The sequence below is a fragment of the Topomyia yanbarensis genome, chromosome 3 (assembly GCF_030247195.1).
Source record: "Topomyia yanbarensis strain Yona2022 chromosome 3, ASM3024719v1, whole genome shotgun sequence".
NCBI classification, from domain to species: Eukaryota; Metazoa; Arthropoda; class Insecta; order Diptera; family Culicidae; genus Topomyia; species Topomyia yanbarensis.
In genome coordinates, this window is record NC_080672.1 from 300,376,121 (window position 1) to 300,388,592 (window position 12,472).

The 12,472-nt window shown below is 35.4% G+C and overlaps 1 protein-coding gene across 5 annotated transcripts in view; it reads right to left on the reverse strand.

Annotated features, from left to right (window-relative positions):
* The window catches only part of LOC131689698 (cyclic nucleotide-gated cation channel alpha-3), a 520,080-nt gene that overhangs the window by 166,839 nt on the left and 340,769 nt on the right, over window positions 1-12,472 (reverse strand). For all 5 annotated transcript variants that reach the window (XM_058974953.1, XM_058974954.1, XM_058974956.1 and 2 more), the window contains one exon: window positions 9,514-10,331. In XM_058974953.1, the coding sequence (XP_058830936.1) occupies window positions 9,514-10,331 (818 nt within the window). The remainder of the gene's footprint in view (window positions 1-9,513; window positions 10,332-12,472) is intronic.

Sequence of the window (12,472 nt, forward strand, 5' to 3'; positions counted from 1 at the left end):
ATAAAGGGATCAGGCATTGTAATTCTCTTTCACTCACACGAAAAGTAGCTTATCCGATGTCCAACTTTTCCGAGATAGGATGAGTCGCAAAAATCTCCGTCTCCACAAATAGCGTGAGAATGATTTTCCGGATAAAATTTATTTGGCTTTTTCCTTCTCACCGGAGAAGGTGATAAAATTTTTATTTCGTGGAAATCAATTAAAACTTCAAAAAATACACTTAATTACAAAGAAAAGCGGCAAAGAAGTATGATAGACTTGTTTTTTCGTGTTTTGGAATAACGACAGCAAAGCAGCGAACGCAAAAAGGATACCGCGATAAACTCATTCACTCATTTATCCGGAGAAGTTGTGTGAGTGCCAATAACTTTTCGTGTGAAAATGTGAGTTTTTATTATCGCAGTAGCAAACTATCCGGGCGCATTTACTCATATGAGCGATAAATGCAATGCCTGAAAGGGATAAAAACAAACTGCTTACCGAAAAATGGCAAAAAAAATCAATATTTGCTAAAAATGTATTTGCGTAGAGTTGAGAAAAAAGCTCAGTGTGATTAACAACGATAATAATATTTTTCAAAGTAGAAGGAAAATAATGAAAAATATCGTTTTCCGTTTGTCTTTAGCGGGCCACACACCAAAAAAATCTGAATTTTTTCGTTGACGTAATTGCAAACATGACACAATTCAACAAACCGTAATTTACGAAAAGACGGAGAATTACCGTATTCCGTTTAATTTTACATGAAACATATACTTTACATGTGCAATAACATAAAATTACACTTCCTACCATTCAGAACAAACGCTGTATGTGGAGTAAAATTACATGATTTACGAAATTAAACGTTATGTAAAATTAAAATCAAACGTAAAATTAAGTCATTTTTAATGCTCGTATATGTCAGGGTCAGGAGACGTAAATTTACACTATTTTTTCTAGGTGCGCAGGATTGGTTCCAATGGACATTTTGTTTTGTTGTGTTATCAATTATATGAATAGCCTCTAAGCAGGATTGGAATTAATAAAAAAATCAAAATATTTCAAGTTAGTGACAATTAATGGTGTATATTTGAGTGTTGAATTGAATGGTGTGATAATTTTTTGTATACGAGGACTCGTTCTGGAGTTGTGAGACACATTACTTCAAAACTGTCAACTTTCGATGTTTATTATCTTTGAAGAATATTACAACATAAAGCAGCATTTCATCTAATACAATAATTTTGGCGGTCAATCTTCGTAGAAGGAATTATAAAAAATTTACTCTTCAAACAAATTTAGTTATGAAATTAATATCTTCAGCAAAGTTTTCAAAAATGCTATTCAAAAACCTTTATTGAATGAAGCGGACATAGTGTAGTTGGTCAGTAGACTGTCTTGTACGCTCCTCACCTGGGTTCGATTCCTAGCCTCCGTACGTCAGGTTAGAAATTTTTCCAACCAGAAAAAAGAGCCGAAAGACCCAAAGCCTATATAATTATTATTTAAAAAAAAATACTTTATTGAAGACATTCCACAGCTAGTTTTGATGAAGACATGACTCCGTGTATTCAGAATATCGAATTATTTTAGACTATTATAGTCTAAAATATAATATATGAAAGAAAACCTTTAAAACAAGTTATTCTGATATTACTTTAATTGAAAAATCTCACCTGCTCTATCTCAATATAAATCATATTTTATTAAAGATAGTCTCTGTAGCTTACAATAAAAAAAATATTGAAAAGAACTTGGCTTTAAAAAAATTAAATATCGTTTAATATTTCGATATACTGCATTCATGTTACCTTCACATTTCCAACAAAATATTAAAAATGATATTATCAAAAACTTTGCTGAAGACAGCAAGTCTCTTATTATTTTAAAGAGTTAATTCTCCATAATTACTTCTTGGAAATTTAAATTTAAAATCATTAAAATTATTACATCAAAAGATGCGCTTTTTATGATGAAAAGCTTCTTTGAGGTAACACTCCAAAGTTGATGCTTTCGAAATTATGTGATCTTGACTCTTAGAAAAGTTTTTGAACATTTATTCCACTTCAGAAGTGCACTTTGTGTTTTCATACTTTGACTTAATTGACATATTATAAAAGAAATTACAAAAGGCATTTGTTAGACTATTTTTTTTCTGAACTTTCAATAATGTATCAACCTTACATGAAATTTAAGCACTTTCGAAAAATCTACGATTTTCATCACCCCGCAAACCAAATTTCTAGCAACGCCACTGGTCCGGCGATGATCTGTTGTGGAAACATGCATAATTCTCCTCGCACACATAGTTTCAAGCTATTTCAAAAGCTAAAATGGAAACTTCAATATTCCAATAAGTTACTCGAAATAATTCAACCAAATCCAAATTCTTTGCAACTGGTTGAAATGCTTGTATAGAATAATAGCGAGAATTTACATCGAAATGGCACATTTGAAACTTTTGTGTTGTTCTTAATCATATCAAAAATGCCAAACCAAATCATTACGTTGGTTTCATGAAATGATACTGTTATCAGTCATTTTTACGTTTCAGATAGTTCTGGAGTCCTAGGAATAGAACTGGAATTTTTTTCCCTGGAGGGGCGTATTACACCCTCTTACCCTATATGTCGAAAATTTGGTTGCTTTTGCAAGTCAACCGCACATCCTTTTCATTTCTGATTTGTGATTTTGTGCCGCCAGCGAAGGGTTGTCGAATGTGTAACGCGTTAGGCTTCCCTAGAATGCCGTACAACCAATCGTCATCGGTACCGAAATTGGCATGCAATTTGTTATTGATTGATAAATTGTGTTCCCTTTCGGCAGACATTGGCCACGTATTCTGGCGGTTCGTGATTGCGGGCTATAAAATTTACATATCTACATCCATAAAAGTTCATTTTTTTTCCTCCGTATGAAACCAAAATTTCAGATTGCTGGTAGCACCGGAGAGGAGCGGGTCGCAAAGCTCGATAACTTTCGTATCATCGCCGCGGAATGAATGCAGAATCGACGATATTTAAATCTCATTTCCCATTTGTCGCCGTTCACCGCTAGCGGAAAAGTTTTTCCGGATTGGGGGTTGAGGTACGGATTTGGCAGGGGGAGGAATATGCCAGGATATGTAGCGAGATTCTTTGCGACAGTGGCGTGACTGTTTGATTTTGATTAGATTGGAGTTTATCGAATCAGGGAGACAAATTTGCTTAGGCTGTTTTCTGACTTGTTTGGGTGGTGGTTACTGATTGTGACGAATAAATCGAAATGTCTAGAAGAACAAAATTGTTGATTTCAATATGGGGGTTGATGATAAAAACATGTTCGTTACTTAGTCGTTAATGTGATGAGATAATCATGATTAGGATAAATCTGAACCGAAATGGATTGTTAGTAACTTCTGATGTTGCGAAGATTGGGTTTCATCTGGCGAATTTCGGGCTTTTTGAAAATTATGGAAAGTTTAGGAAGTCGTTATCTTTTACTATAAATTGCTTATTGTTTCACTTCCTAGAACTTACCAAGTACTGAGAGTGAAGAAAGTGGGATTTGAAAAACAGAAATTTGTGTTAAAAAATGTTTGATGTGTTATTTAATGTTTAAATGTAGAAATAATTCTGAACAAGTATTCGGAAAGTATAACTTAGAGAATGTCATATGATTTTCTCAAAAATTCCAGAACTGATTTTCCAAAACTTGGTGGGCTTCTATGGATTTCTATTCAATTTTTTGGATTAATGACAAATATATGAATGACGAATAAATCGATTTTTGTAGGTAAAAAGGTCGACACATTAAATGAATTCTATGAGTTGACTGCGAATATATTTCCTTTATAGTACGAACATTATTCGTACTATTAACGAAAATTGAATCTGCAGGTTACTCATTAATAGAACAGAATAAATTTCGTGGGATGATAACGAACCAATTTCGTCAACGGCACAAATTATTTTATGAAATCAACGTAAGGAAATGCTTAATTTATTCGTATATATTATGAACGATTATCGATAAAGAGCAACTAATTTAAAGAAAAGCTTAATCTGAACACGAGCAAACAATTCGTATATTCCACGAAGGTTGTATAAATAAATAAATAAACAATTCGTTTGACTAATAAATATAACTACAAATGATTCATCATTAGTACGAAAAAATCGCATGTTTTACGAAAGTTTTCTGTACGAAAACTACTTGTAGCAGATTTACGAATATATTATCTCTGTTCATAATTAGCACGCTACGGTGCATTTGCAGGGTGAAAACTTCTACCATATTAAGCTTCATCTGCACTTTTAGTTATTGTTCTACTCCCCGAATAGATGATCTCACGACATTTTAAGAACCATCACAATTTGCCCGTAGTGGGGATACTTTTGTGACATTGTTTAAAGTCAATTCCAATAATATTCCCCCACAGAATGGAATGATTGAAGTTTTTAGGAACGTGTCCAATGGAAAATAGACAGAGAAAGAATAACCAGAACAGTGATAATTCCTCTTTTTGTTGGACACACTGAGGTAAGATATGTCTTAAAAAAAATTGAATCGAACCTTCGATCTCCCAATCTTTAGTTAACCACTCCGCCATCGAGGAACAGTGATGATGTCATCACAAATTCCCAACACTATCGTGATCACAGCCACAGCCCCAATACCTACCAATGGACCCATCGACCCCCAATGTCTTCTATAAGCAAATCGTCACCGCTCCCTCAAACAGATCGTCTCGTTCGGAGACTAACTCATTAACTTTTGTATAACCAATGATATTAATAATTTTATGCTCAATATTTAACATTTTCTAAGACAAATAACTCCGAAGGTGGCAAAATATCGCAATCAGTGTCACGATCAACTGACAGTACTTTAAAAACACTTCAAAATAAAAAGGGAAATGGTTTGTATCCTAACGATTGTTTGAAAATTTTGCTTGTAAACTCGCTCTGTTCCATGGATCAGAAATCGCTTTTTGTTTAAACATTCAGTTCTTAAAATTTATAAGTGCCAGACATTACATCTTACAAAATGGTTCTCCACGATAAGTGCGTTATTTTAGTTATGTAAAAATTAGAGTTGCCCTCTACTCTAATTTCTGATGAATAATTAAAGACAGGAATATAAAACCCGTTTGAAATTTACAGTGTAATCATTTCTGAGTAACTTTGGTGACAATTTCAAAACTCATCCTTTAACGATATTCATATTAGAGCGTTTTCCCTTTTTTGGTTTGGGATGACTCTTCAAAAGTCTGTTTTTTTTTGAATAAAATGAATTTCTCATAAATTTTAAATTGAGGAATTCCACGAAGATCCGTCTGACAATATTTCAAATAGTGACCAATCATCTTAGATTCCTATGAAACCTTACACGTCTCGACGGTATGGAAAACTAAACATTTTTCAATAAGATTATTTTGACTCAAGAGCAATTTTTTAAAAGGGCGTAGACATTTCTACGCGCAAAAATTTCAAAAAAAATTTGTTCGATTGCTGTATTTCATACAGCAAAATTGAGATGAGTTACAGAAAAAGAATATTTCTTTACGAAAATGATATACACTGAAAAAAATGTTCCTTCATTTTTCACAAAAACAAAAATTTGCGCTAAAAATTTAAAATGGCAAAAAACCCATTTTTTCTAATTTTTTATATTTTATCAAGAAAAACCTTAAGAGAAAAGTAACATTTTGAATGTGGTTGTATGATGGAGAATTTATCGACAAAATGGTTTTTTTTTTAACAATAACTTTATGCATATTTTTAAATTTCGTGCTAATTGACATACAAAACTGTAATTTTGTTACAAAATATAATTCTAAGTATCGTTTTAAATAAAAATGCATTTAACAAAAATCTTCCAAGATGCGATAATTTTCGAGATATTTGGAATTTTGTTCCAACAAAAACAGTTAATTCGTGTGATTATGCCCTTTCCAAAAGTCTCGAAAGTTGTTCGCGTTACCCCACAATAAAATGTCAAAAATCTAATGCTTATCGTTTTAAGGACGTAAAAGAAACTTTTTCAGTGTATTTGGATCATGGATAAGCTTTCAACAAAAAAAAATTCTAACAACAACTTCTGATATATTTTTATAATTCATTCTATTTGCAGTCAAAAATACCGTTTTCTTTTTGAATATGATTCTAAATGGCATTTTTAATCAAAATGCTAATAATTTTTTTTTCTGAAATGTAGCACACAGAAACAAATATTTTGTGTTTTTAAATTTATTATAAATGTAAAATTAAGTTCCGCTACAAATACACACAACTTGTCGTGCTTTATTTGACGAATTTTATTATAATTTTACACGTTGATTGAAAATTACAACTGTATTAAACGGGATACCAATGCACTTCAATGTATTTTTGTATTTTTAATATAATATTGCTGTAATATACAAGACATGTAATATAACACGACTTACCTTATCGTTCAGTCTAGAGCCTTGTTGTCTCTTGCTGTATACAGAAGCCGTCTCCACTCCACTCGGTCCATTGCTGCTTCTCGCCAGCCTCTCAATCTTCGAAGGGTCCGCAGGTCGTCCTCTATCTGGTCGAACTACCGTGTCTTCTTGTTCCTGTATGGTCGCCAGCAAGAACAATCTTCACCGGGTCGTTGTCCGACATTCTTGCGACGTCCCCAGCCCACCGAAAACGTCCTATTTTTGCAGTACGCGCGATGGATGGTTCTTCCAGCAGCTGATGCAATCCATGGTTCATTCGCCTGCGCGCGCCGTTCCGTCTTCCATCTGCACGCCACCATAGATGGTACGCAACACCTTTCGTTCGAAAACTCCAAGGGCGCGTTGGTCCTCCACGAGCATAGTCCAGGTCTCGTTTTTTATTTTATAACCGAAAATAGTAGTGTTGCTGTTTATTGGACCAGCTTTAAAACACCTTTTTTAAACAAGTTATTCCAAATTTGAATGATAAAAAAGTTACATTATACGGCAAGATCCGGCAAAGTTGCTGAAACAACATTACAAAACAAGATTCCGGCTATTCAAAAAAAACATTCAATCTCTTCCGATCTTTTCCGATCCACAAATTCCAAGCGATTTGAAAATATTGATATTTTCACTAATTGGAGATACGCTAAAATGCTGTAGGGTCAAATACTATGTTTGGCAAAATGAATCTTTATGAATATGTGCACAGGTATCCCTTTTCTTCTTCCTTTTCCACTGACCAACTGTTCATGCAGCGGGAAAAACAAATGTATTTACAAAGATCACCTCGAAAATACTAGTATTCGGAAGGATCTAGAAAATTGACCCCTGCACTGGTAAGTGGATAGATGCCAAATAGTCCCAAAAACCAGTTATTTTCTATTTGTAGTTCGTATTAAGGCATAATAACAGCAATATCCGCAATAAATAGTTTTGGACAGGATACGACCCCAGTTACCCCTCTGTGCGCCTTTCATTACGCCATATCAACTTCCCAAAACGGAAAATTGGAACCAATTTGCGCATCACGGACACAAGACCTGACTTAAATTAAGTTTGATTTTTGTGTTTCGCCAGTTGCTTTAGACGTTCACATGGGGTGTGCAAACTGTTTGGATTTTTTTAGTGCCTAAATATTGCAAATTTGGATGCTAGTTTAGATACATCGTCTAACTAGGCACCCACTTGGTGTTAGTTACTGACAAGATGAATTCTAATAACAAAATCACACTTAATTTAAGTTAGATCTTATGCCTTTAATGCGCAAATTGGCTTAATCCAATTATCCTTTTTGCGAATTCAATATTGTATAACGCAGTGAGTTACTGCACTCAATCAATATGTCGCTGTAGAAACTTTAAGAAAATCATTGTTTTCGTTGTTCACCACTTCTCATTAAATTTTTTTAAATTGCTATGAAAATTTTGGGGCAAATTACACAAAAATTAAAATTTCCCTTTCAGCATTACTCGAGTTATTAACAGTTCATTTCTTACAGTCGATATTTTCAAATGGGCCCTTATTTTGGACGGTCAGAGATATTTCTCATCAAACACGTTATATACTACCGACAATACTATTACTTTTTTATTCAGTTACGGTATTTTGGTACCATCAAAGCGTCGGTATTTCCAGTTATACAAATCTAGTTGTCTAGCAATGTTATACAAAGTTTTATGTAAACACACCCCTTCCAAGTTATATAGTTTTTTGTAACAGTTTTTTATGCAGTACGTATCCCCAGCATAAGAAAAACTCTAGTGTACATCTCAAGAAACAGACGTCAAGTTTAAAGTGAGCAATATACAACATACCGGCATCGGCGCCTTAGAGAACGCAAAAAAACCAGTATGATTTTCTCTCAGATCTCCAGTAAATGAAATGAATAACATTGTATTAATTCATACATTGTAGAAATCTAGTATACACGTTGAAAATGCTCTTAATCCCCACTTTCCGTGCCATTAAACAATACCGATACTAGCCTCCGGGTGCTGAATCGCCATGTGAAACCAGAACCCATCATGTGGTTTGTTCCTGTTCAGATCCTATACTTTTTATCGGCATTACGATACATCATGATTCAACTACAGTCCAGAGGGGATTAGCAGCAACGTTGTAACTGAAAAAAAAGGTTCCTACCGTATATTTCTCTTGAGAGAAGTAGTTTTCAGTTCAGCATGCGATGGACGAATTGTTCCATTGCTTTGTATGTTATCCCGGAAGCACGTGTCTCTGGCTTGGTCTCCTGATCCGAAAAATATCCTCTTTGTGGGGTGGATTCGAGCAGAGGCACTTGTGGAAATAGACGAATTGCGAATGGGCGGAAAAAGTTTCGATTGGATGATATACGAAAATAAATTTATATTTTATCGTTTTATTTAAATTTTACTCGCTTGAGTTAAAGCTTCGATATAGCTGCGGAGAATAAAGCCAGACAACATAATCTGCATTGTTGGCTGAAAAAAAACAGAAACATTTGAGTTGATTAAAATACTCCAACCATTTCATCGGTATTCAAAAAACTCAAACAAAACGTGCTGAAAATGCCAGACGGGGTTAATAGAAATGTTACTACCCCCAAGGTAGATTCTGTGAAACAAAAAGCACATGTAGAATTAACCGCCAGTACGTGTACTGACCTACCACTCGGATTCCGCTCTCTCCTCGTTTCGCTGTTTGAGAAAGCAAAATGCACAATTTTTACGACAGTTAAACTCAGTCCCAGCATTCTCACAGTGCAGTACAATCAATGGTGATGAAGCCACTCGCAGGAAAATAGGGTTATATCCAATTCACTCAGGGAGTCAACCGAATGAACACTTGCACTAATGTCAATCATTCGATTTTACGATGCCATTGCGCATCGCCATAATCATCGCCACGATTACGTATATAGAGCCAAATATCATTCCCATCATTATGCATTTCCCCCACGGTATCATCGATGGGTTGATTTCTACTTTTGTTTTTATATTTGTACTATAACGGCTGACAGTGCACCAAAGGACTCCACCAATCCCAATAACGCGCGTGTGTTTGTTTTATTTAGTAGGGCAAAGTGCTTAAAAACTTACCTTGAAACTCCTTGCGGGCTGCACTGACCGAGGTGACGATGTTGGCCACATGACCGAGCACCGTCGCAAACAGCATCAAACCGAACAGGAGCTGCGCTATCACAAACACGTACTCCGCCTTGGAGCGGGGCCGTGGCAGGTCACCGATCGTGGTCAGTGCCAGCGTGCACCAGTAGTAGCTCTGCAGATACTGCTTCACCACGTCCGCCGATTCCGAGTCGTGGAACACCCAGTTCTTCGAGCCGAAACCGTTATTCTTATAGATTATGTGATATAAACAACCGTTCCAGTGGAATATAACTAACAGATAGTGTATCAGTGAGGTCGAACGGAATAAATTCGGATAGTTCGTGTGCCGTTCGGTGCGATCCATAAAGGCCCAGAATCGATAAATCTTAACTAGCCTAAACGACCGCAGTATCGAGTTGAACCCTATCGATAAGTATAAAAAATCTAACGGCAATAAACAAAGGCAGTCTATGTAGAACGTCGTCGAGTTCATGTAGTGCTGCCGGAGCTTGGTCGAGTCGGTCTGCAGCACACCGTCCTCGAGGTAACCCGTGCGGAAGTGGAACAGAATATCTACGAGGTATAAAAAATCCGAAAAGTAGTCCAGACAAAACCACAGCACAATCGTCTCGCCGTTGATCTCCTGGAACGCAAACCGGTAGATGATCACCCAGAAGTTGTACAGGAACGCCATCGAAACCACCATGGACCAGTAGTAGCACAGCCGACCGGCCGGATCGAACACGAACGACCAGCGGCGGCCGTTGGACTTGCGGGATGAAGTCGAGCAGCCCGACCGGCGTCCGAATCTGTGGGAAAGAGAAAAATATGGAAACACTGCGTTACCTTTGAAAGCTTTATAAATATAAGTTCAAGGGGATATTAAAGGGGAGCGTCCGGTGTAAAGTGCTTAAAACGAATTTTTTTTTACGATTTTGAAAGCAAGTCAACAATAGATGTTTTGTGTAATGCTAGGATCGCTTTATACATTCATTGTGTAGGAAAAAATATTTTCAGTCACACAGAGCTACACATACGAGCGTTCAAAGAGTAGACGTCTAACCGCCGCGGCGAACACGATAACTCTCGATTAAACTTTTTGATACGGGAAATTCAATAAGTTTTGTAAAGCTTTGACTTGTAGTTAGTCGATGAACTACAAAAAATAGAAAAAAGTTCAAGTTTCGAAAAATGGCTTCATGAAAAACCGAAAAATCTCATATTTCACTGTAAAATTCGCTCACTTATCTTCTAAATAATAGGGAGAAAAATTCTGTATTCAGTTTTAAGTGGTTCGTCGACAAGCTACATAATATATTATATTGTGTATCCTCATAAAAAATCAAGTCAATTCGTTTTTTTATATTTCGTTTATTTGACACGGCTCATAGCGGTAGCTTAACGGAGCCGTGAATCTTTTATGTGTTTACAATATGTAAAAATAAAAATAAAACAAATGTTATTGATTGTCCGTTCGTTCTCGTGCGCGCAATTTTTTATTGCGAGCGGAGACCTTCTTTCGTGGCTCGCCTACTGCGTCAGGGGGACTATTTAATTCTCACCTGTCCTCCACATCAAGGTCATCATCGTTAAAAGTGCCTTGGTGCTCGCGTCCAGATGTTCTTTCCTGCTTATTACCCTTACGGGTGACCAGTGTAAATCCGTCGCCATTGCTATTATCTTCATCACCGATGTTGCTTACAGTGCACTATGGTCCCAAAGCTGTATTTAGGAAGACAAAACTGTTTGCGCCTAAACCGTTGGTTTTAGATATATAGTATTTTCGGCAAACTTTCTTAGAACTTTCTTGCCGATTTTTTTATCTTAGCTGAATTAGGGTGGTCCTTGTGGTTAGGATGTTCAACGTATCAACTTCTTAGATATGTAAAATTCAGCTACATAATGTTCTACAAAGTTATAAATCAATCAAATTGAAGCAACTTTTCTGAAGAAACTATGTGGCTATCTCCAATGATTCATGTGCTATGATTTTTGCAATATTTAAGGTAGGGTGGCTCTTTAAAAAATCGTTTTCTATTAGTATCTTTTTATGTGTTAATTTCTCGCTAATACTTTGTTTTAGAGGTTTTTAGAACTTTTGTAAATACACATTTTTGCCGAAGCAATGAGGTTTCTATTTTTTGTTTGCATAGTTACAGGCGATTTTCAAAACAAAAATGGTGTTTTTCAATCTTTTAATTTCATTTGAAAGATCGGAACTTTTCTAGTTTTTGGTGAAAAAACTGCGGGAGCGTTATTTCTGTAAAAAAAAATAATTATTTTTTGAAAATGGTGTATTTTTCAACCAAAATCGTTAATAACTTTTCAAATAGATGAGATAATAACTTGGTTACTTCAGCAAAAATATTCGCCGTACAAAGTTCTAAAAGTGCTACAAACAAAGCATTTACGATAAATGAAGTGACAAATGAGAAATAGTGATTTTACGGGGTCACGTTTTCATCGCTCAATCTCTTATGGTAAAATCAACTGAGAAATGATCAATGTGTGCGATAATACCAAAAGTTACAGAAAATCTACTGAATATGTGACACTTTTTGAAAACACAATATTCTACCGTACAACTACATGTTAGCGTGAATTTACAATAGTGTTAATAGCGTAGTATAGTAAACTCTAAATAAAAGTTATCTATTACGTGGCCAATAAAGCAACCGTTATCATGCATTATATAGATGCTAGGGAATTATGCTTTATGAGTTATTTTACCAGTTCGCGGTTAGCGATTTTCAGACCTCTTACTTTTATTTGTTTTGAAGTAACAAAAAATTGAGAATCTTTCCGTAACTTACCCACAGCCGTCATTATAGTCGATAATTAATTCATAGTTTCAAACATTGCATAAATATTGGAAAAGCATACAATAATTTACGCTGCTATGAATAACAAACTCGTTTCAAGATTTTATTTTAATATAACAAGACGTGAG